General features: G+C 40.8%; 2 protein-coding genes across 2 annotated transcripts in view; both read left to right on the forward strand.

Annotated features, from left to right (window-relative positions):
- Positions 1-2,305, forward strand: part of ARSK (arylsulfatase family member K) — a 51,309-nt gene extending 49,004 nt beyond the window's left edge. Inside the window, exon 8 of the mRNA XM_058532952.1 lies at positions 587-2,305. Coding sequence (XP_058388935.1) covers positions 587-885 — 299 coding nt within the window. The 3' untranslated portion in view covers positions 886-2,305. The remainder of the gene's footprint in view (positions 1-586) is intronic.
- Positions 2,306-23,142: 20,837 nt separating this feature from the next.
- GPR150 (G protein-coupled receptor 150) lies at positions 23,143-25,058 on the forward strand. Its single transcript, XM_058531110.1, has one exon. The coding sequence runs from the start codon at positions 23,198-23,200 to the stop codon at positions 24,494-24,496; it is 1,299 nt and encodes a 432-aa protein (XP_058387093.1). The 5' UTR covers positions 23,143-23,197; the 3' UTR covers positions 24,497-25,058.
- The last annotated feature ends 713 nt before the right edge of the window (positions 25,059-25,771 follow it).

A 25,771-nucleotide genomic window follows, 5' to 3' on the forward strand; every position in this document is an offset into this window, starting at 1 on the left:
GCATCCCACATACAAAATAGAGGAAGAATGCCAGAGATGTTAGCTCAGCGACAATCTTCCTCAAGCAAAAAGAGGAAGATTGACAACAGACGTTAGCTCAGGACAATCTTCCTCACCAAAAAAAAAAAAAAAAACTAGGAGTAAGTGAAGTTGCAAGAACATGACTTGGCTAATAAAGAATTCTTACAGCTGGAAAGTTTGGGGATGTTCAAATGGAACAATATAAGCATTTCTTTTTTTTTCTCTGCATGTCAAAATAAACAAGGCATCAAAAACAGGAAGAATTAGGGCTAAGCTAGCTTACTAGTGATAAGGGTTTGACTGTTTCTGCCATCTAAGAATGGAAAAAAAGAAAATGGGAGAACAGGATGGTGGGAAGGAAGATAATCTGAACATACATTTAGAGGCGTGTTTAACTTTTGGTATATTATTTTACCATTTATACTGTCCTTCATCTTACTATACTAAGAGGAACTGAAAATAAAAATAGATTCTGATACATTATCTGTCACAGAGTAATGACATTCTAAAAAGTGGTTTTTTAGCAGCTAACTATTTTGACAGGTATTTCATTTTTCTCTTTCAGATCTTTCCTCAGATCCAGATGAACTAACAAATATTGCCACAAAAGTTCCAGAAATTACTTATTCTTTGGATCAGAAGCTTCGTTCCATTATAAACTACCCTAAAGTTTCTGCTTCTGTCCACCAGTACAATAAAGAGCAGTTTATCAAGTGGAAACAAAGTGTAGGGCAAAACTATTCAAATGTGATAGCAAACCTGAGGTGGCATCAGGACTGGCAGAAAGAACCAAGGAAGTACGAAAGCGCAATCAATCAGTGGCTTAAAACGCACACTAATCCAAAAAAATTTGAACAAAAATAAGAAAATAATGTTCTAGAGCTACATAGAAAAATATTAAAAGATCATGATTAGTTATGTATTTTAAATGTTAATTTTACTAATTACTGATTTTAATTACTTTTAAAGAATGTACTCTATTTTAAAAGACGTTATAGAATTATATATTTTCAAAAATGATTACTATCAAGACCTCATTCTTACCAACTTCTAACAACTCAATAGAAGTATTAAAGGATAGAAGCAGAGTGTAACATAAAGTTATGTTCCTCTGAATAAAATGGAATACAGAATATTTTAACCATTATTATTTATTACTTATGAACCATAAAATAGTTACTTGTGAGTATTTGATGCTGTTTGATGAGTTATTTGTATTTGATGGGACACAGACCATTTGGATGTAGTAGATGGGAGTATGTGGAGTATTTAATGGGAGATAGACCCTGGATATGGCTGACTTCATTACTGTTTTTTTAAATAGGTAATATATGCACGAGGTACACGTTTCGAAAGGTACTTACTAAAGGATAAACAGTGAGCATGAAGTCTCCCTCCTTTTGCAGTCCCCCAGCCACCTAGTTCCCCTTCCTGGAGGCAACTTCTGTGACCACCTTCCCGTGTATGCTTTCAGAGACAGACCAGGCCATCCTCCAACAAACTTTATATATATACTTTTCCCCACACACAAATGGTAGCATACTATACATAATGTTCTGCATCTTGCTCTTTTTTTCCTCGCTACTAAAAATGAAATTGCTGGGGCAAGAGTACACCTAGCAAAATTATGCTACCAAATTACCCCTAAAGAGGTGATGCCAATTTATACTCTCACCAGCAATGCATCTACTCAAATCCTTTGCCAAACTAATAAATAAAAAATATTTTATTATTATTTTGCTTTTTCTTTTGTCTTCTTATGAGTAAGGTAGATCATCTTTTCATATATTTCATAGCCATTAGAATTTCCTTTACTGTGACCTTTCCTATTTCTCTTCTTTGCCTATTTTTCTGTTGGGTATTGGTCTTTTTTATTGCAGGCATGCTTTACACATTAGCTCTTTATCTGTAAGAGAAGCTGCAAATTTTTTTCCTTTTTTGTAATTTATCTTTTAACTTTGTTCTAGTGTTTTTTTGACATGTAGAAATTGGCATTTTCATGCAATCAAATTTATGAATCTTTGCTTTTGTGGCTTTGGGATTTTCTGGCATACATATTTAGAATAGTCTTCCCCACTTATCTTCTTTTAGAGTTTTATTTTTCACCCTTAGATCTTGACCCATCTGGAATGTATTACATATTAGAGATATAACTTTAGTTTGTTTTTTTTTTAGATGGCTACCCAGTTGATCTTTTATTGAGTAAACTAACATTTGTCTCATTGGTTAGAAATGCCACTTCATTATATAACATCTTTTATTGAATAAATTATCTTTTCCTCTATTGGTTTGAATTGCCATTTTTTATCATATACCAAAGTCTCATTTACATTTGGGTCCTTTGCAAACATTTTTTATTTTGTTTTGGACTATTTCTATTTTGTTTATTAATGTGGTAGTCAATATCTGCTCAGACTAGCCCCTTTGCAACAGTTTTCTTTTTCAGAATTGTCCTGGCTACTCTCGCTTATTTTTTCCATGCAAATTTAGAATATTTGTCTAGTTCCAAAAATGAAAAATCTTGTTAGTCTTTTTATGAAATCATATTAAATTTATAGCCTAATTTAGGGAGAATTGAATTCTTTATGATATTCAGTTATTCTAAAGGATATAGTATACTTTTCCCTTTCTTCAAGTCTTCTTTTATATCTCTCGGTAGTATTCTAAGTTTTCTTCATATAGATGAGTTTCCTCATAGAGATTTTCGGAAAGTAGGGACCTTTAAAAAATACCACCTATGCCCCATGCCACACCAACCACATCAGAATTCTAGGGATGGCACCTGATCACGGTTTTGTTCTTTGTTGTTTTGTGTGATAACCCTCCAGGTGATGATCCTAACGTGCAGCCAGAGGCGAGTTTCTTCCTAGTTGTTCTGTCATTTGTTGGTGGTGTGTTAAGTGGATCTTTCTTCCATTATATCTTCTGAGTTTTTATATATGAAACTTTATTTCTATGTATTTATTTTGTAGCAATAATACAACATTTTTTGGTACCAATAGTTTTTCAATTGGTATCTTATATTTTTCAGTACGAAGCTTACCTGCAAGTAATTTTACCTAACTTCCTTTTGCATACTGTCTTGGAAGTTTTCTTCATGAGCCAGTTTGTCTCCTTTGTTTTTTGTTCTTTGTTGAATTTGTATGAGCTTATCTTTGTAGTTATGTATGAATTTCAGAAAATAAATTTCACTTCAGATATATTCTTAAGTAAAATCCTTAAGAGAAAGATCTCAACGTTAGGTTATTAAGTTTAAAATTAAAATATACAAATCCACCTCCCATCTCCTACTTAAACCTAAAGAACATAAAATTGCTAATGTGTGGATATATATGCTAATTATAAGGAAAAAATAAAGCAATAATAATACAAACGCTGTTCTGAAAACATAGGCATGTGAAGATAAATATAATGCACCTCATTCAACCCAAACCGTTTAAGATGCATTCACTGTTAGAATTGACCAAACAATGCAATGTTTTAAGCATATTAGATATAGGATCATAAGTAGGTAAATTGAGTTTTTAGGACAATATCTAAATCAAAATGGTATCTAACAGGAGAAAGCCTCTTCTCAACACCGAAGCCAGAATGAATCTGTTAAGATATATGCGATCACATCACTGGATACTCAAAACCCTCCACTGGTTTCCCATCTCACTCTGTAAAAGCCAAAGTCATTACAATAGCTACAAGACCCTAAACGATCTGGCCACATGTTATCTCTCAGACCACATCTCCTCCCACACTCCCACTTTGTTCACTCTGCTCCAGCCACACTGGCTTCCCTGTCATTTTCCAGGTGCACCAGGCATGCACCACCTCAAGACCTTTGTGCTTGTCGATTCTTTCTGCCTGGATTGCGGTTCCTCCCTCAGATTTCCACATGGCTCACTTTGTTACCTCCTTAAGGTCATTGCTCAAATGCTACCTTCTCATAGAAGGTAGAAATCATTACCATCCACCTTGGTGCATGTTTAACAGATTTAATTTGTTTATACTGTCTCCACCCCTCCTACCCACTAGGATGAAAGCTCCATGCAGACATGGCCTTTTGTCTTTTTTGTTGCCTAAAGTATCCCAAGTGTCTGACACATAGTAGAAGCTTAGTAAATAACTGTTGAAATAATTTGCTGGGAATTAGAGTTTTTCAGATATCACACAGGATTAGAAAAGCAACATATTGGGCATGGCAGGACAGGGGGTGAAAGGGAGTAGCCTTCTCAATAAAGCAGAGCCTTCCAGGAACAGTAAATTCTAGCAAAAGTCTGCACAGGAGAGTTGACAAAGGGACTTTATCCCTCTTTGTTTTTTCTTTTTCTATAAAAAAGGCCAGATACTAAATATTTTAGGCTTCGTGAGCCATATGGTCTCTTTCACAACTCCTCAGTTCTGCTTTAGTAGCATGAAATCAGCAACAGACAATTTGTAAACAAATGAGCATGGCTATGATCCAGTGAAACTTCGTTTACAAAAACACAGGCTTTGACCTGTGGGCCATAGTTTGCTAAGTGCTCGTCTAGAACAATGGCTCACAACTTTGCTGCAAATTGGAATCACCTCGGGATGTTTAAAAAATATCAATGCCTGGCTCCCACCTCCAAGCATCTAGAGTTTTACAAGCTTCCCTCGTGATTCTAATGTGCAGCAAAATTGGGAACCACTGGTGTGGAACCTTGTTATTCAAACTATGGGCCTTGGGCCAGAAGCATCCACATCAACCTGGAACCTTATTGGTTTTTATTCATCTTTGTAAAAAAAGTGGATATTGTATTTATTCTTTCTACTATTTGAGGTTTTCCATTTCATGAAACCCAAGGGATCCTAGTAAAAACTACTGGAATTGATGAAATTTGCTAAATGGTTGCATATTCAAAAATCCATATATATCTATAAGAACAATCACTAGGTAAAAATGGAAATTAGGAAAAATATTCCACTCACCTTATGACATTCTACAAAATACTTTAAAGTTTAACAAGAGGCACAAACCTAGATGAAAAAAATTACAAAGTTCTGCTAAGTATACAAACAAGATCTGAACATGGAGTGACAGCATGTTTGTGGATGGGAGGATCTAATATTAAAATGCCACTTCTTCAGAATTAATGTATAAATTTCATGCAATCCTGATTTTAATCCCCGTGGGTTTTTTTTTAATTGGACTAAATGATCTTAAAGTTTTCATGTAAAAATGAATGTCTGAAATAGCTAATGACATTATGGAAAAAGAATATTGAGGTGGGACTGTTCTTACTGACTATTAAAGCATACTATAAATCACTTGGTATAAATAAATACCAATATAGTATACAATACTATAGTATAAAATACTATAGTATAAAAACTTGGTGACGAGGAACCATGAGCAAGAAAGAGATGTCTGAACACAAACTAGGTGGAAGACGCTCAATTGGAAAACACAAAAGATCTAGACCTGTGCTAGAACTATTCCCTTCCACAATGGTCATACATTCAGGGTGGGGTGGGGGTGATGTTTACAGTTATGTATATTAAACTCGCAGATAAGATTTTTAGCCCTCCCTCCTTTTTTTTTAAATTTTAAAGTTACAGAGTCTTAAATCTTGCATCATAAAATTACAGTTATATGGTATTTTTAAAATAATGAAAATGAGAAAACTTAGAGCGCATATGACATAAGGAAAACCATACTTGGAAGAATATTCTTAGCCTTAAACTTTTTATTATTAAGAGAAAATAAACTGTTCAATTCAAGAAGTTAGAAAAAAAATTAGCATAAATTTTGTGATATTTATGGTAAAGGACTGGTATCATTAAATAATGTTTCGAGAGTTCTGCTTCCATATGGGATAGGGAAAGCTGCAAGGGAATATTGCTCCTACGTTAACAAAAACAAAAAGGAAAAAAATGCTAGATAGTCTGCAAAATCAAAACTTTTTTTTTTTTTGAGCCTATCAGAGGACTGAGGCTGCAAGGCAACAGGTGAACGGAATTCACAACTGTGACAAGCCCCTCTGAGGAAAGGTGAGGCACTCAAACTGTGTCACCTTTGGCAGAACTTGGGAGGAAAAACTAGCAGCCAAAAGAGTGGGTAAGAAAACAACTGATATTTTGACAATTTCTTAAAAGCCAAATGTATGTGAAAATAACAGTAGAAACTCTGGGAGCCCCACACCCAAGGGAGACTACCCCCAGTAATGAGCTTTTTTTCACGGACCTCAACTAGCACTCATGAGAAAGATGGCGAGTGTCCGCCTCTGGAGGACATGCATAAAACCCAGAACCTTTTCTCATACCAAGAAAAACTCATCTACCACTGGGTCAGGAGCCGGAAAGCCTCTCACCCCCAGTCCTCCGCAAAAGGTCAGCTGTCACTGGGGAGGGGCAGATGATAGTAGTATCTGCTATAATCAACGGCTGCTGGGGAGAGGCAGACACCCAGTCATGCTCAGGATCCTGCAATGAGAGAAAGCAAAGATCTCCTGCAACGGGGATAGGGACAAGAAACACTCTTGGCAAGTTACAAGGCTGAGTTCAGCTGCCATAAGGGGAAAGGACAGGAATGTGGAGAAAGTCCCACCCTTGATGCTCAGGCCCCCAGAGCCTGCATAAGACTGAGGCTAGAATAGGAGAGCCAAGAAAACCAGCCTGCCCCACCAAGAGCAACAGCACCCTACGTCTGGGTTAGGAACAGAAGCATGGAAAGAGAAACCTCCCACCCCGCCCACCATGGCCAGGGGTGCTGAAAGTTGGAGGTGCAGCGGGAACACTGAGAAAAGCCCTCCAGCATTCCAGGCCTCCCACTAAAGCAAGATACCAGCAGTAAGAGGAGTCTGAAGTTTGTAGTATAATACTGATAACTATAGCAACAACAAACCCAAACTTAGCTCAACTACCCCAGACCCTAACGGCCTGCCAGATGAAAAGACATGCCCATTTTCAGGAGTAAATACTATTTACATCAGTCACTATTATCCCTTTACATATAATGTCTGCCGTTCAGTCAAACTTACAAGGCAGGGCCGCCCGGTGGCTTAGCGGTTAAGTGCATGCGCTCCGCTGCTGGCGGCCCGGGTTCGGATCCCTGGCGCGCACCACTTCTCCGGCTATGCTGGGGCCGTGTCCCACATACAGCAACTGGAAGGATGTGCAGCTATGACATACAACTATCTACTGGGGCTTTGGGGGGAAAAAATAAATAAATAAAATCTTTAAAAAAAAAAAAACTTACAAGGCAAAAAAGCAAGACCTATTTCCAAGAAATAAAGTAGTAAACAGAACCAGACTGAGAGATGGCTCAGAAGTTGAAACTATCAGAAAGCGACTTGAAAATACTATAATTAATCTATTGAAGGATCTAGGGGAAAATGTGGATAATATGCATGAGCAGATAGGGAATCTCAGCAGAGAGATGGAAACTATTTTAAAAAAAAGAATAAAATTGACTCCCTAGAAATGAAAGATATGGTATCATGGATGAATTCCTTCAAATGGCTTATCAGCAGACTAGACACAAAAAAAAAAATTAGTGAACTTGAAATAAAAGGAATGAGTGAACTTGAATATAGGCCAATAAATTTTTTTTTAATAAAATCCTGAATTTCAAAGGGTAACAAGTCCCTCTGAGGAGAGATGGGAAAGAGAAAAAAGAGTAGAAAAAAAAGAGAGAAAGTGGGGAAAACAGAGCAGAGCATCCAAGAGCTGTGGGACAATATGAAAAGGTATGATATGTGTAACTGAAATCACAGAAGGAGAACAGAGAGAGGCAACATGTCAGAAGAAATATCTAAAAAGATAATGGCTGAGAATTTTCAAAAATTAATGAAAAACAACAAATCACCAACCTAAATGTTTAGAGAAGCCCAAACAGAATATAGACAAAGAAAAACACACCTAAGCACATCCTAGTCAAACTGCTGGAAAACACAGAGAAGGAGAAAATCTTGGAGGCAACCACAGGAAGAAGAAACATTCCATACAAAGGAACAAAGACAAGAATTAAGGCAGATTTCTCATCAATTCGTTGCCAGCAGACCTGAACTATAAGAAATGTTAAAAGACATTCTTCAAGCAGAATGAATATGATGTCAAATAGGAATCTGTATCTACACAGAGGGAGAAATGGAAACACTTATACATTACTGGTGGGAATGTAAAATGGTGCAGCCTCTACGGAAAACAGTTTGGAAGTTCCTCAAAAAGTTAAACATAGAATTACCGTGTTACCTGGCAATTCCACCCGTAGGTATATGTCCTGGAGAACTGAAATGAGGTGTTTGCAGAAAAACCTGTACACAAATATTCATCACAGCATTATGCACAATAGCTCAAAAGTAGAAACAACCCAAATGTCCATCAGCTGATAAATGGATAAATAAAATGTGGTTTTGTGTAATCCAAAATGTGTAATCCACACAATGGAATATTATTTAGCCATAAGGAGGAATGAAGTACTGTTACATGCCACAATATAGAGGAACCTTAAAAACATTATGCTAAGAGAAAGAAGCCAGACACAAAGGCCACATAGTATATTATTGCATTTATATGAAATGTCCAGGATAGACAACTCCACAAAGACAGAAAGTAGATTAGTGGTTTCCAGGGACTAGGGGAAGAAGGAATGTGTATGGGGTTTCTTTTTGGAGTGATGAAAATGTCCTGGAATTAGATAGTGGTGATGGTTGCACAAACTTGTGAATATACAGAAAAGCACTGAATTGTACACTGTTAAAGGCTAAATTTTATGGTATGTGAATTATATCTGAATTTTAAAATGAAGAAATAATGAAACACGATTTTTTTCATCTATGAGAATAACAAAAATTAAAAACAGTGATGAGGCTCATTATTGTTGGGACTATGGGGAAAAAGATATACATTTGCTTGTGCCCTTTGTCAAGGGCAATTCAGCACCACGTGTTAAAATGCTTTAAAAATGCACGTGCTCTGCCCTAGCAATTCCAATCCTAGGATTTTATCTTAAGGGAATAATTGAATGTGTGTGCAAGGATATATGTGAAGAGATGTTCTTCACAGAATTATTTATAAAGTGAAAATTGGAAAACCTTTGTCCAAAAATAGGGAGTTATTTAAATAATTGTAATCTATTCCACATTAAACAGATAATTATATCACGTTTTATTGATTGACATGGAAAGCTGTCCAAACATAATCTTAACTGGAAAAAAAGCAGGATACAAAATATTGTATATAGTGTAATGTATTTTTGTAAATATATAGATCTGGTCATTAAAGTCTGAAGGATATGTAACTAAGTATTAACAACAGTTATCTCTGGGTGGTATGTTAAGTGATTTTTTGTTGTTAATCTGTATTGTCTAATTTTTCTGCAATTAATATGTACTATTTATGTAATAAAAAATATTTAGTTTTTAAAAGATATATGTCAAGCTTAACACTACCAATATTGAGACAAACTAGCATTGTCCCTGAAATGATGCACTGAGGACACAGTATTACTGATGTAGTACTTCAGCCCTAAAAGTCTAATCCAAATTTAATTATGTGGAAACAAACACAACTTTAGAGACATTCTGCAAAACACGTGTCATGGACCCTTCAGACCCATTTGTTGTCATCACTGAAACTCTGCCTTTCTCTTGAGTTGGAGTCCCTGTTTCTTGGATCTCTGCTCTTTTTTCTTGGTTAATTCTCTTTTGGTAGGCCACGTCATCCAATACGTCATAAGGTTAAAAAGACTGTCCAGAGGGGCCGGCCCGGTGGCGCAAGCGGTTAAGTGCGTGCGCTCCGCTGCGGCGGCCCGGGGTTCGCTGGTTCGGATCCCGGGCGCGCACCGACGCACTGCTTGGTAAGCCATGCTGTGGCGGCGTCCCATATAAAGTGGAGGAGGATGGGCACAGATGTTAGCCCAGGGCCGTCTTCCTCAGCAAAAAAAAAAAAAGAGGAAGATTGGCGGATGTTAGCTCAGGGCTGATCTCCTCACAAAAAACAAAAAAACAAAAAAAAAAAAAAAGACTGTCCAGAGGCTGAGGACATAGCAGTGAGAGCCCTCTTTGTGTCTATTACATGAGTCATGTCAATTCAGTCTGGACAGGTTGCCCTCTAGGCCAGCTGTCATCCGAGCAGTGTTGTGAAAGGAGAAAGAAAGGCTGGGAAAATGTTCTAGATTAAAGGCCACTAGAGAAATATTACAATTAAATACAACTCATGATCCTTGACTGTGCCCTGCACAGTGGATGAAAATAAACCCATCATAAAACACATCTTTGGGGAAATTTGCCAGAGACAAAGAGAAAAATCAATAAGCTTCTAGAACAGAAAAAAACCATGAATACATCCAAACAAATCAAGAATCAGAATGGCTTTAGGCTTCTCAACACAAACACTTAGAAGCCAGAAGGCAATAGAGCAATGCCATCAAAATTCAGAAGGAAAATGGTTCCAATATAGAATTCTAAACCCAGCCAAATCACCAGTTAAGCATAAGGGTAAAAGAAAGAAATTTTCAGAAATGCAAGGTCTCTAAAAGTTACCCTTCCTCACTTTAAAACAAAAACTGTAAAAAGAGACAAAGAAGGGCATTACATAATGATCAAGGGAACAATCCAACAAGAGGATATAACACTTGTAAATATCTATGCACCCAATGTAGGTGCACCTAAATGTATAAAGCAATTATTAACAGACATAAAAACAGAAATAGACAGTAACACAATAATAGTAGGGGACTTTAACACTCCACTTACACCAACGGATAGATCATCCAAACAGAAGATCAATAAGGAAACATTAGCCTTAAACAACACACTAGAACAGATGGACCTAGTAGATATATACAGAGCATTCCATCCAAAAACCAAAGAATACACATTCTTTTCAAATGCACATGGAACATTCTCCAGGATTGATCACATATTAGGCCACAAAACAAGTCTCCATAAATTAAAGAAGATTTAAATAATACCAACCATCTTTTCTGACCACAACGGTATGAAACTAGAAATCAACTATAGGAAGAAAATCAGAAAAACCACAAATACGTGGAGATTAAACAAAATGCTACTGAACAATGACTGGGTTAACGAAGAAATCAAAGAAGAAATCAAAAAATACCTGGAGACAAATGAAAATGAAAATACTACATGCCAGAATTTATGGGATACAGCAAAAGCGGTTCTAAGAGGGAAGTTTATAGCGATACAGGCCTATCTCAACAAACAAGAAAAATCTCAAATAAACAATCTAACAATGCACCTAAAGGAACTGGAAAAAGAAGAACAAACAAAGCCCAAAATCAGTAGAAGAAGGGAAATAATAAAAATCAGAGCAGAAATAAATGAAATAGAGACCAAAAAAACAATAGAAAAAATTAATAAAACCAAGAGCTGGTTCTTTGAAAAGATCAACAAAATAGACAAACCTTTAGCTAGACTCACTAAGAAAAAAAGAAAGAAGGCACAAATAAGTAAAATCAGAAATGAAAGAGGAGAGGTTACAACAGACACCTCAGAAATACAAAAGATTATAAGAGAATACTATGAAAAGCTATATGCCAACCAATTCGACAATCTGGAAGAAATGGATAAATTCTTAGAATCATACAACCTTCCAAAACTGGAACAAGAAGAAGTAGAGAATTTGAATAGACCAATCACCAGTAAGGAGATCAAAACAGTAATCAAAAACCTCCCCAAAAATAAAAGTCCAGGACCAGACGGCTTCCCTGGTGAATTCTACCAAACATTCAAAGAAGACTTAATACCTATCCTTCTCAAACTCTTCCAAAAAATTGAGGAGGGGGGGAAGCTCCCTAACTCATTCTACGAAGCTGACATTACCCTGATACCAAAACCAGACAAGGACAACAAAAAAAAAAAGAAAATTACAGGCCAATATCACTGATGAACATCGACGCAAAAATCCTCAACAAAATACTAGCAAATCGCATACAACAATACGTTAAAAAGATTATACACCATGATCAAGTGGGATTTATTCCAGGTATGCAGGGATGGTTTAACATTCGTAAATCAATCAACGTGATACACCACATTAATAAAATGAAGAATAAAAATCACATGATCATCTCAATAGATGCAGAGAAAGCATTTGACAAGATACAGCATCCATTTATGATAAAAACTCTGAATAAAATGGGGATAGAAGGAAAGTACCTCAACATAATAAAGACCATATATGCCCCACAGCTAATATCATCCTCAATGGTGAAAAACTGAAAGCTATCCCTCTAAGAACAGGAATCAGACAAGGATGCCCACTGTCACCACTCCTATTTAATATAGTTGTGGAAGTCCTAGCCAGAGCAATCAGGCAAGAGAAAGAAATAAAAGGGATCCAAATTGGAAAGGAAGAAGTGAAACTGTCACTATTTGCAGATGACATGATTTTATATATAGAAAACCCTAAAGAATCCACCAGAAAACTTTTAGAAGTAATAAACGAATATGGTAAAGTTGCAGGATACAAAATCAACATACAAAAATCAGTTGCATTTCTATACACTAACAACGAAGTAGCAGAAAGAGAAATTAAGAATACCATCTGTTACGAGAGGTTCGGGGATTCGATCGGAGACGTAAAAGACACTTTCCACTCCAAACAAATGGACTGAAGGTATATTTTATTATATAGAGGATAGTAAAGGTGATAGTCTGCAAACAGATCTAGATAGGTCAAGCATTAAGAGGGAAAAAACATCAGCCCGACTGGAAAGGGAAAGCACCCACACCGGCTGAAGAGAAATGACACAAATCAACCAGAAAGAGAAACACCAGGTTGACCAAAAAGAGAACACATCAAATCAATTACTTCATATCAAATCAATTGCTTCACATCAAATCAGTTACTCACAACATCCACGCCCCACTGCCGGGAGAGCTCTGTCAATCGACGCGGCTGGGCAAGGATCACACGTCCTGGGCAAGGTGTCCCTTCCACAGGTGGAACTCTCTCTGGGTCTCAGTTTCCAGCAGTTTTTATACCATCAGTAATTTTCAGAGTAAGCAATTACAGAGTTTGCAGAGCAAGCATTTAGTGTTTCCATGCACAAATGGTTATCAGTGGCGTACGTGCACTGAGCCCCCTGGCTAACGTCCCAGCCCAGTAGTTGTGTACGTGCATTGTTCTCTTTGGTTATCGTCCTAGCCCGGCACAGATGGCCAGTCCATCCCGTGCTACGACGCTCCAAGAGCCTTGAAATGTTACAACCTGCAACTCCCTCCGTGAGAGAAGGGCCAGTTCCCACCACGCAGAAAGCAGCTTTTATATTTCTTTTTGTGCTGGTGGCTGTAGGTCAATGGAGCGGCCAAACATGGCTGTACTCATGTCAAGACACATTCGGCCGTGGCCGTCTCCATTAACCATAAGACACCATACGCACAGACAATGAACTTCGTACACAAGTACATAAGGCACATCCAAGAATCCAAAATCCAATGACTACAATAATTATAAAACTATCTCACAATAAAGGACCCAAACCCCAAGGTAACCAAATAACCCCTTAGAATATGAAATGTTATTAACTTGATCTTGCAAATCATGTACAGTATCAAAGATAACATTAGATAAGGTAACACTTAGGCCTAACAAATTAGCTTGCAGAAGTCCAGACCAGCCCCCATCACAGAGAGTAGCAGAAGGCAGGGTAATAGAGAAATTATAACTAGTTCTCCATGACTGGTCAGATATAGGCTTATACTGAGAGATTGCTTGATGTTTCTGAGACCAAATTTCTCGGTCATTCATAGTCCAGGTTATAGCTCCCACTGGTGTAGAGCAGTTGGTCCAGCAGTGCAGGGTCAAAGGTTGTCCTACAGAGACATTAGTTGGCATGTAGGTCTGCAGCAGACATGGAGGTGCAGCACAGCATAGCGAACACAGCAGGAATATCTATTCACGCAAAGAAACAGAATTTTTAGGAACATGATATAATTGTTCATTTCCTGGATACATTACTATGAGTGTTGCAGTGGGCCCTTGGGCCACTATTTCTGCGGCACGGGGAGCCGCATTGGGTGGATGTGTCACCCACACTTTTGCTCCAGGTTTCCATCCATCTGTAGACCTAAATCCTTGCATTCCTCTTTTAGTTAATTCACTTGGAGGTTGTCCTTGTGACACATTTGGAGTCAAGAGGGGAAGCACCAATAATTGTCCCACTCGTTCCCCAGCCTCTACAGTTAGTACTGTGTCACTACCATTATATAATATAAATTTTATTTCTCCCTGGTAATCTGGATCAATGACTCCTCCCAGTACATCAATACCTTTTGCTGCCAGTCCAGAGCGTCCTTTTAACAAACCAAAGGTATTTTTGGGAAATTGTACCCCTATCCCAGTAGGGACTATAGACTGCTTCTTAGGGGGCAGTTGAATAGAATGAACAGTAGATAAATCCAATCCAGCCGCTTCGGCCGTGGCACGAAAAGGCGGTTTAGCAGACTGAGTCAGGGGCCAATAGGTTAAGGTCATAAGCTCATGGGTGGCGGCTGCCACTTCTGTAATCTTTGTTGGTAACAACCTTGACAGAGGAGTCTCATTAGGGCCTAGTGGCCTGTTATTTAACATATTTAGAGCAGTACTTAGATGGTTGTGCCACCCCTTTAATGAGCCATGACCAAGTTTCCTCAATTGTTGTTTAAGCAATCCATTCATTCGTTCTATGAGGCCTGCAGCTTGGGGGTAATAAGGTATATGATAAATCCATTCTATATAATTTTCCTTGGTATAGGTTTGAATCAACTTACCTGTAAAGTGGGAACCATTGTCACTCTGAATTTGTCTTGGTGTTCCATAATATAACTTAATTGTATCTAATAATTTTATGGCACTCTGTTGGGTGGCCACTTTAGCTGGTATAGCCAATAAATAACCAGAATATGTATCAACAGCAGTGCAGGCATAAGTATATCCACAAGAATTTGGCAATGGTCCAATAAAATCTATTTGCCAGGTATGAGTGGGAAATAATCTCTTTTGGATATGACCTTGGTAGGGGTGTGGAACTCCCCATTTATTTAACTGTTGGCATAACTGACATTGTTTTACTGCAGTGGCAATATCATCATGGGTGACAAGGATTCCCCTTTGTTGTGCCCACCTGTATGAAGTTTGTTCTCCCAAGTGTCCACTCTTTTCGTGGACCTATTGTGCTAAGCCTGGGTTGTGCGTTGCATGACTTTGCACCAGCTGATCAGCATAAGAGTTATGCTTTTGTTCTGTAGAAGTTAAAGAACTGTGAGCATCAACATGAAATACAGTAACAATTGTATTTTGGCATCATAATCATATGTCTTTTTTGTAATTTCTTTTTTAAGTTAAAAAAACTTTAATTTTGGCAGAAGTTTATCAAAAATATCAAAAGATTTTAAAACACTTGGTCAAATAGGAAATAATGCCTAGTTATTTATTTAATCAAGTGGATAACAAAAATAGTGAAAGGCAAACAGAGAGTTAAAACAGTCAAAAAACAAAAAGAAAAACCTTAATAGAGAGACTTTAGTCTTTTTGAACATAGGAAATTACTTTAACAAAACATAGGTGTTTTGTCTTTTATATAGACTTATTCAAAAGAACACCTTTTAATCTCTATATAAAGAGCAGACTAAAAGTTTAAGAAAATTACCTTTAAAGAGAGAAAGCCAAATTTTAATTTTTTATCAGCTTACTTTAGCCAACTTGATCATGTGCAAAACTCCTCAGGGCTTTACTTTTACAAACCTTCTGTCACTTATTTTTTACATTTAGAATTTGTCCTACGCCTTTTTTCTTTTCTTAGTACTTTAGGACAAATTTATTTTTCTTAACAAAACAAACATAAATATCTCTATTCTTTATACCTTCTTTATGGACAACATACCTTTTGCTTTTTTTGTATACAGACTTTCCAGAAATGTGTACTTTCTCATAGAAAATTCCTCAACATGCATAGAACATGTTTATCAATAAATGTAAGTATTTGTCAGTTTCTCTAAGAAACCAAAGGCAGACAATTCTATGCTTAGTAACCAATTTTTAATGTTTTATCTTATGTGGAAACGACCCAGAGACTCAATAAATTTTTATCAACTTAATTTAGCAAAACTCTAAAGCTTCAAGTTACCAAAAAGATTTTGGAAGCTGTTTTTGAAATAACTTTGTCTTTTAGAAGTCTCTGTGTATTAATTAAAGATTGCATTTCATCGTGAGAGGTTTTGAATCCTCTCTTTTAAGGGCGACCCTTAAGGTGAACTCATCAGATTCTCCAGAATAGCCATCCCAATTTCAAATTATTTCAAAAGTTTATTTATTTTCACTTGTTTAATTTCAGATTAGGAATTCCGGGGGAGTTGAAGTGGGGAAGCTCAGCAAGAGAGGGGAGGGGAGCAGCAGATTCAGCTTAGGCTACTGGCATGTTTAATTGCTTAATTATTTTCTCTTAAAGAGGCAATACAGTATTTTTGATTTTGTTTAAAAACCTCAAAAGATTAAAATAGGCTTCCCACTAGTGGTTTAACTTTTTAGTTGGCTTTTTCCAATTTCATAAGCAAATACATCAGTTTTGGTAAATTGAAATTGCCCCATTTTGGTCACTTTTTCTCTCTGGAGTCTATGGAATATTGTGGCAATGTGGTGTTACAAGAAAAAAACTATCTTCTTCTTGGATATGGGCTCCTAGCTGAATATAGCCCATTTAGCCAAGAGGTGGCCCAGAGGCTCTCCTTGGGGACAGATGGAACTTCCCCCCTTCAAAATTACAAACACACAGAACAGACAGTTAAATGGGATCCCAAACAGAACAGATAGATGCATCTAACAGATTCTGGGTAAAAGTCCTACAATTATTCCCATTCCAGTAGGGATAGCCCTGCCTCTTAAAGAGACAGGACTCCAGATGGAGGGGAAGGGAGTTGTTGGTGTAAGCAAAAACAAACAAATAGGCAAACAAACAAATAATTCTAGAGCCTGTTTCCCTGTCATAAGAAAAATGTGCCCAGGGTCAGCGGTGCCAGGTCAGATGGAAAGCACTGGGAGCAGTCCCTAGGGCAAATCACCTAGGCAGCTGCTGGACTGTTTCCCAGGACATCCCACCCGGCCCAGACCCACCGAGCCACGGACAAAGAGCCTCCCGGCTGGCTCGCCAAATTATTATTGGATACACATTTAGGCTCACTATTTGTCACTTAAGAGGGGCCAAATAAAACTAGAATGCCAGGCTCACGGCAAGGAAAGAGTTTATTTTGGGTGACATCAGCCGGGATTGTAAATTTGAAACTTCTTTTTTCAAGAGTACATTCTCCCTTGTATTTTATCCCTATCTTCCATAGCCCGACGATAAGCAGTCAATAAACATTAACCTCGCCGTGCCAGAAAAGAAACATTATCTCTTTTTTCCTGCTGTCTGCAAAGTTTTGGTCACATCCAATGATTCATATCTTGCAGACGAACATCCCAAGATTCACGTAATCCTGACCTATGAGCCCACTCCCCAGCCAGAGTGCAAAAGGGAGGGTCCTCCCATCCTGGGATCTCTTCCACCTTGGCTTCAGTTACCCTTTGTTTGAACAGGAAAGCCATCTCCTTAATCGAATCCTGCTCACAGCGCCAATTATGTTACGAGAGGTTCGGGGATTCGATCGGAGACGTAAAAGACACTTTCCACTCCAAACAAATGGACTGAAGGTATATTTTATTATATAGAGGATAGTAAAGGTGATAGTCTGCAAACAGATCTAGATAGGTCAAGCATTAAGAGGGAAAAAACATCAGCCCGACTGGAAAGGGAAAGCACCCACACCGGCTGAAGAGAAATGACACAAATCAACCAGAAAGAGAAACACCAGGTTGACCAAAAAGAGAACACATCAAATCAATTACTTCATATCAAATCAATTGCTTCACATCAAATCAGTTACTCACAACATCCACGCCCCACTGCCGGGAGAGCTCTGTCAATCGACGCGGCTGGGCAAGGATCACACGTCCTGGGCAAGGTGTCCCTTCCACAGGTGGAACTCTCTCTGGGTCTCAGTTTCCAGCAGTTTTTATACCATCAGTAATTTTCAGAGTAAGCAATTACAGAGTTTGCAGAGCAAGCATTTAGTGTTTCCATGCACAAATGGTTATCAGTGGCGTACGTGCACTGAGCCCCCTGGCTAACGTCCCAGCCCAGTAGTTGTGTACGTGCATTGTTCTCTTTGGTTATCGTCCTAGCCCGGCACAGATGGCCAGTCCATCCCGTGCTACGACGCTCCAAGAGCCTTGAAATGTTACAACCTGCAACTCCCTCCGTGAGAGAAGGGCCAGTTCCCACCACGCAGAAAGCAGCTTTTATATTTCTTTTTGTGCTGGTGGCTGTAGGTCAATGGAGCGGCCAAACATGGCTGTACTCATGTCAAGACACCATCCCATTTACAATTGCAACAAAAAGAATAAAATACCTAGGAATAAACTTAACCAAAGAGGTGAAAGATCTGTACACCGAAAACTATAAAACATTTCTGAAAGAAATTGAAGAAGACACAAAGAAATGGAAAGATATTCCGTGCTCTTGGATTGGAAGAATTAACACAGTTAAGATGTCCATACTTCCTAAAGCCATCTATAGATTCAATGCAATCCCTATCAAAGTTCCAACAACATTTTTCACAGAAATAGAACAAAGAATCCTAAAATTTATACGGAACAACAAAAGACCCCAAATAGCTAAAGGAATCCTGAGAAAAAAGAACAAAGCTGGAGGTATCACACTCCCTGATTTCAAAATATACTACAAAGCTATAGTAACCAAAACAACATGGTACTGGCACAAAAACAGACACACAGATCAATGGAATAGAATCGAAAGCCCAGAAATAAACCCACACATCTATGGACAGCTAATCTTTGACAAAGGAGCCAAGAATATACAATGGGGAAAAGAAAGTCTCTTCAACAAATGGTGTTGGGAAAATTGGATAGTCACATGCAAAAAAATGAAAGTAGACCCTTACCTTACACCATACACAAAAATTAACTCCAAATGGATTAAAGACTTGAATGTAAGACCTGAAACTGTGAAACTTCTAGAAGAAAACATAGGCAGTACGCTCTTCGACATCGGTCTTAGCAACATCTTTTCAAACACCATGTCTGACCGGGCAAGAGAAACAATAGAAAAAATAAACAAATGGGACTACATTAAACTAAAAAGCTTCTGCACAGCAAAGGAAACCATCAACAAAACGAAAAGACAACCTAACAATTGGGAGAAGATATTTGCAAACCATACATCTGATAAGTGCTTAATCTCCAAAATATATAAAGAACTAATGCATCTCAACAATAAAAAAACTACCAACCCAATTAAAAAATGGGCAAAAGACTTGAACAGACATTTCTCCAAAGAAGATATACAGATGGCCAACAGACACATGAAAAGATGTTCAAAATCACTAACTATCAGGGAAATGCAAATCAAAACTACAATGAGATATCACCTCATGCCCGTCAGAATGGCTATAATTAACAAGACAGGAAACAACATGTGTTGGAGCGAAGGGAACTCTCATACACTGCTGGTGGGAGTGCAAACTGGTGCAGCCACTATGGAAAACAGTATGGAGATTCCTCAAAAAATCAAGGATAGAACTACCATATGATCCAGCTATTCCACTGCTGGGGATTTATCCAAAGAACTTGAAAACACCAATTTGTAAAGGTACATGCACCCCTGTGTTCATTGCAGCATTATTCACAATAGCCAAGACTTGGAAGCAACCTAAGTGCCCATCAAGGGACGAATGGATAAAGAAGATGTGGTATATATACACAATGGAATACTACTCAGCCATAAGAAACGATGAAATCCAGCCATTTGTGACAACATGGATGGACACTGAGGGTATTATGCAAAGTGAAATAAGTCAGAGGGAGAAGGTCAAATACCATATGATTTCCTTCATCAAGTAGTAGATAATAACAACAATAAACAAACACATAGGGATGGAGATTGGATTGGTGGTTGCCGGGGTGGGGGGGGGGGAAGGGGGTGAAGGGAATGGTTCGGTACATGTGTGTGGTGATGGGTTGTAGTTGGTGTTTTGGTGGTGAACATGATGTAATCTGTGCAGAAGTGGATGTGTAGTGATGTACACCTGAAATTTTTACAATGTTGTAAACCAATGTTACTGCAATAAACAAAAAATTTAAAAAAGAAAAAATCCCACATTATTACAATCTGGAAAAAAAAAAACAAAAAAGTTGCCCTTCCTCAAGATGCCACTGAAGGATGCTTTCTACCCAAGCAAGGAAATAAACCAAGAAAGGAAAAATACATGAAATTAGAAAACAGGAGAACCAGCACTAGGAAGTGAAAGGAATCTCTAGGATGATGGTAAAGGGAGATGCTTGGATGACAACAAATGGACGTTCCAGGATGATAGTCATGCAGCAGGCCCAGAAAGAAACCAGCCCACGTAAGAGGGAAATGCAGGTCCCTGGTAAGAAGCTTTCCAAGAAAAAAAATTGGAATTGCTGTATTAATGCTACAAAACTGACCTTGCGGAAAGTGTACTGAGGAACTATTTAAAAGAATAGGAAGAATTAGCTATGGTAACAATGAAAATTAAGAAAAGGCAATTATTAACTTCAAGAAAAAGAAAAAGAGGGGCCGGCCCCGTGGTGCAGTGGTTAAGTCGGCACATTCTGCTTCTGTGGCCCGGGTTTGCAGGTTCAGATCCCAGGCACGGACCTATACCACTCATCAGCCATGCTGTAGCGGCAACCCACATATAAAGTAGAGGAAGCTGGCACAGATGTTAGCTCAGGGCTAATCTTCCTCAGCAAAAAAAAAAGAAAAAGAAAATAATGATATTCATAATATACTACAACATTCCACTGAGAATATCTTTTCATAATAATGTAAACACTGAAAACAGATCTAACGCAAAATTACAATATTACTGTATTAATAGTATGGGAAAGGAGAAACAGTGGGGGCAGAGGTGTGAGAGCCAAATCTTTATCTAATAAGAAGCTAATGGATAATATCTAAAATCATTGAATCAATAAACAGCATTACATTCTTACTATTTAGAATTATGGAATTAAGTAAATGCCAGAAGACACGGCAAATGGAATCTAAACTGGTTCCCTCTAGAAGAGGGGAAAGAAGAGGATGTGTGGACAGAGAAGTCTTTATGTTGTTATCAGCACTCTACTTCTATGTGACTTTCCAAATCATGTGCATGCATTATTTTGAGAAGCATTATTTTTTAAAATCAATGTTTTATCAAGTCCTAGTAAAGCTAAGTTCTGTGAAATGTAATTTTGCTGGTAGAGTCTCGTTTTGTTATATGAGAGCATTTCAACAAATTTGAGACAAATTATAGAATTATCTTGAGAAGTATTAAACTGATATTGGCTAGGAGAATTATTGAATTATGGGTATTGCTCAGCGAGAGCTTCCTAGAAAAAGTGGATCACAAGCTAGAATGATGTATGTTACTCAGAAAAAGGCCACAGGCAAAACCCTCTGGGGGAGAATGTGAAAATTAAACCAGGTGTTTGATTTCCCAAGGCTGTCACTCTCTCTCTTTCTTAAATGTTCCACTAAGAATGGCTAGTCCTACATCTCCCCAGAGCTTCCCTGGGCTCCTCTGGGTGATACTGGCATAGGTATGAAAGACATTTTTTTCTTAGGTTGATGGATTTATAGTCAAGGCAGGAACATTTGCTCAAAGTTATCTGCAATACATCATATATTCATTAACTCATTAACTCAAAGCGCATTTACTGATCCCTACCCTGTGTCAGGCCCAGGGCTAGGCACTGAGGATATGATGATGAAGATGACAAAGGTCTCTGGCCAAAGGACAACAGCTTGGGAAATGGGATTCCTACAGCAACTGACAGGACTGTCATGTGCACCCACCAAAGCCTCTTATCCCATGCATCTTAAAGTGCTAAATAGTTCCCCAGCCTGTGAACATGAACCCCAGCAGACACCCAGATCAGAAAGCGCAGGAAGTCTCCTGTCACCGTGATTAATGTGGAGGGAGCATGAAAGACAAATTGATGCTTCCAACAGGAAAACTAAAATGTGTTTGTGAGGAGGGAGGGCTAAAATAACAGAGACAGCATTTAATCTAAACCATTTCCTGTGACTTGGATTTCTTTTTTAAAAATTGGCCGCCTTATCATTTTCTTAGTCACCTTTTCTCTAGGCTTACTGGAGGCGTAGTCCCTCCTAGCAACCTCCCATCTGCTGGAAAACAGAATCAAGAGAATGGGGAGCTGTGATGACACATCCATCCCTGGATGAAAGTATTAGGAGAAAAGCAACAAATGTTTCACCTATTTGCATCAAGCCTATTAATGCCCTCTTCAGACTAATGAAACGAATTTCACATCACCGAGAGAGCAGCTGTGATCCACTGCTTCTAGCAATGAGGAGTATTTGAAACAATCTGCAAACCACTGCTACTCCTAATTGCCAAGCAACATCACTGACTATAGTTCTCTCCAAGTAAAATACTCTCATTGTTGGCCAGAGGGAGACTTATCTTTATTAAAGATTCATCCATTGGGCTCCTCTTTGCCCCAAACGCTGTTGGGATTCTTTTGTTCCTGTTTTCTCATGCTAGTGCAGATCCATGGCATTTTAAATCTTTTTTTTTTTTTTTAATCAAAACTAGTGTCTTTTCTTTTTTTCCTAGTAGCAATTCAAAACCATTCTGAGGGGTACTGAGGGGTCCTGGGGCAGGACCTTCCTTTCTGGTGTGTTGGTCCCAGGTTAACATGAGCCTTTACAACGGCCAGGCAAAGCGACCTTCTGTCAGGCTGCGCTCTACATGCAAACAGCGAACGCAAGATATTCCACAGTCCAGGGATTCGCGGCTCCCGCGAGGCAGCGTGGGGGGCGCGGCAAAGACTGGAAGGGGATCCACCGGGATTGGGAGGGGAGACGCGGAGAAGAAGGTGGAGAATAGGCATCATGTGTGTTCCTCGAGTGTACAACCCACATTTGAGTGACAAATGACGAGGACAACCTATAAAAACAACTAAGCGCAAATCTGCCCCAATCCATCTCCCTCTCTGTGCGAGTGCGTTGTCAACTAACTTTGGGAACTCGTACACCCAGCGTCGCGCCCCGCGCAGCCTCGCCTCCACCTTGCTTTCCCGCGCCCTGCCTGCCTTCTTCGCTACCTCCTCTTCCTCCAGGCTAAGGATGGAGGATCCCTTCAGCCCCTCAACTCTGTCGCCGGCACCCAACCTCTCCGTACCCATCTCGCTGGGCTGGGGTCTCAACCTGACTTCCGGACAGGGAGCCCCCGCCCCGGGGCCGCCGCCGCCGCCGCCGCCCGGGCCGCCCAGCCGCCGCGTCCGCCTGGTCTTCCTGGGGGTCATCCTGGTGGTGGCGGTGGCCGGCAACGCCACGGTGCTGTGCCGCCTGTGTGGCGGCGGCGGGCCCTGGGCGGGTCCCAAGCGTCGCAAGATGGACTTCCTGCTGGTGCAGCTGGCCCTGGCCGACCTGTACGCGTGCGGGGGCACCGCGCTGTCGCAGCTGGGCTGGGAGCTGCTGGGCGAGCCGCGCCGGGCCGCGGGCGACCTAGCGTGCCGCTTCGCGCAGCTGCTGCAGGCATCCGGCCGGGCCGCCTCGGCCCACCTCGTGGCGCTCATTGCCCTCGAGCGCCAGCGCGCCGTGCGCCGTCCGCAGGGCCCGCCGCTGCCCGCGCGCGCCCTCGCCGCCCTGGGCTGGCTGCTGGCGCTGCTGCTGGCGCTGCCCCCCGCCTTCGTGGTGCGCGGGGGCGCCCCCTCGCCGCCCCCCGCCGCGCCCCCGGCCGCCCGCGCCTGGCCGGGGGGGCGTCGCTGCCGCGACATCTTCGCGCTCCTGCCGCGCTGGCACCTGCAGGTCTACGTGCTCTACGAGGCCGCCGCGGGCTTCGTGGCGCCGGTCACGGTCATGGGCGTCGCGGGCAGCCGCCTGCTCTGCGCCTGGTGGCAGCGCCCGCCCCAGGCCCCATCGGCCGCGGCACCCTGGCCGGCGAGTCCCGGCCGAGCCCCCGCGCCCAGCGCGCTGCCCCACGCCAAGGTACAGAGTCTGAAGATGAGCCTGGTGCTGGCGCTGCTGTTCGTGGGTTGCGAGCTGCCCTACTTCGCTGCACGGCTGGCGGCCGCGTGGTTGCCCGGACCGGTGGGAGACTGGGAGGCCGAGGACCTGGCGGTGGCGCTGCGCCTCGTGGGGGTGGCCACCAGCGCTCTCAATCCCTTCGTCTACCTCTTCTTCCAGGCGGGCGACTGCCAGCTCCGGCGGCGGCTCCGGAGGCGCCTGGGCGCAGTGTGGTGCGCGCGGGAGGGTGTCGCGGAGGACGACGAGGGGGCCCTGGGCCACCAAGCGCTCCACCGCTACCGCTGGCCCCACCCCCATTATCACCACGCTCGGCGGGAGCAGCCAGAGCACGGCTGCTTGCGCCCACCCCCGCCGCGCCCCCGGCCGCCGCCCTGTTCCTGCGAAAGCGCCTTCTAGGTGCTCGATGGCCAGAGACAGGTCACCAGCCGCTGTGGCACAGCCTTCACGGAACACGAGGCCGGCCCGGGTCTATCCAGATCATAACAGGCAGGAGGGTCTCCGAGAGAGCGACCCTGAAGCTGTCCCCTTCCTCCACTCTCCTATTATATTTCTTTCTCATGTTGACGTTTTCCTACACTCTTCTGGTTTCTTTTCTCCCAGTTCCTCTCACATTTCTCCATTTGGAGATGAGAGCGAGCCATTGGAAAGTGGTAAAAACCAAGTTACAGAGTTATTTCTGCAGTTCTCTTTCACATTCCCATAATGTTCTGGATAAGATCGTTTGTTTTAGTTAAATTGCCAAGCTTTCATTATTTGCTGTTATCATCTGTTTTTACTTCTTTTGAATCGTGTTTAAATCAAGTGGACCTTTAGGACCAGAGACTTTGGCTTGCTTTCTGGGAGGAAAAACATTGCTCTCCCTGAGGAGCCGGGAGATTGTACCAGTGATACTGTCAGACATGTAATCGTGCTGTCACTTCAGAACCACAGAGTATTTGCAAAATAAAAACATTTCCCACAGAGCAATTAGCATTTTTTACATGGTAATGTGTTCTCTCTGAAGAAAATCAGTGTGGCCTTTGTTTCCCGTCTAGCTTCCGCTTCAATAGAAGCTGAAATTGGTGGAGGGAGACATAAAAGCTTCCGTTAGTCCCTTTCAAATGCGAACTCTCTTTCTCGGGGAAATTGTCCCTGTGCCCAGACCAGCCTCTACAGCTGAGATGCTGTGGGCAGGTGGAGCCTCTAAGGGCAGCAAAGTCCCCAGCAAACTAGAGAAGGGAAGCACCAAGGTGGTGCATATGGGCGGGGCTCACTGTCCCAGAGGGAGATCTGCAGCTAATAAGCAAGCTGCAACCTCTCAATGCTGCAAGTATCTATAAAGCTCCCCTTTTTTTTTTCTTAGCCCTGAGCTAACAGCTGTTGCCAGTCCTCCTCTGTTTTGCTGAGAAAGATTGGCCCTGGGCTAACATCCATGCCCACCTTCCTCTACTTTATATACTTCGTATGTGGGACGCCTTCGACAGCATAGCTTGATAAGAGGTGCATAGGTCCACGCCCAGGATCCGAACCTGTGAACCCCAGGCTGCCAAAGCAGAGCGCATGAACTTAACCACTACGCCGCTGCGCCGGCCCCTAAAACTCCCTTTTTTTTTTCTTTTGGTGAGGAAGATTGGCCCTGAGCTAACATCTGTGCCAATCTTCCTCTATTTTGTATGTGGGACCCCACCACCA

The sequence above is a fragment of the Diceros bicornis genome, chromosome 1 (assembly GCF_020826845.1).
Source record: "Diceros bicornis minor isolate mBicDic1 chromosome 1, mDicBic1.mat.cur, whole genome shotgun sequence".
NCBI lineage: Eukaryota > Metazoa > Chordata > Mammalia > Perissodactyla > Rhinocerotidae > Diceros > Diceros bicornis.

Coding starts and splice junctions, on each gene's coding strand:
- GPR150 (XM_058531110.1), top strand. CDS start 23,198: ATGGAGGATCCCTTCAGCCCCTCAACTCTGTCGCCGGCACCCAACCTC.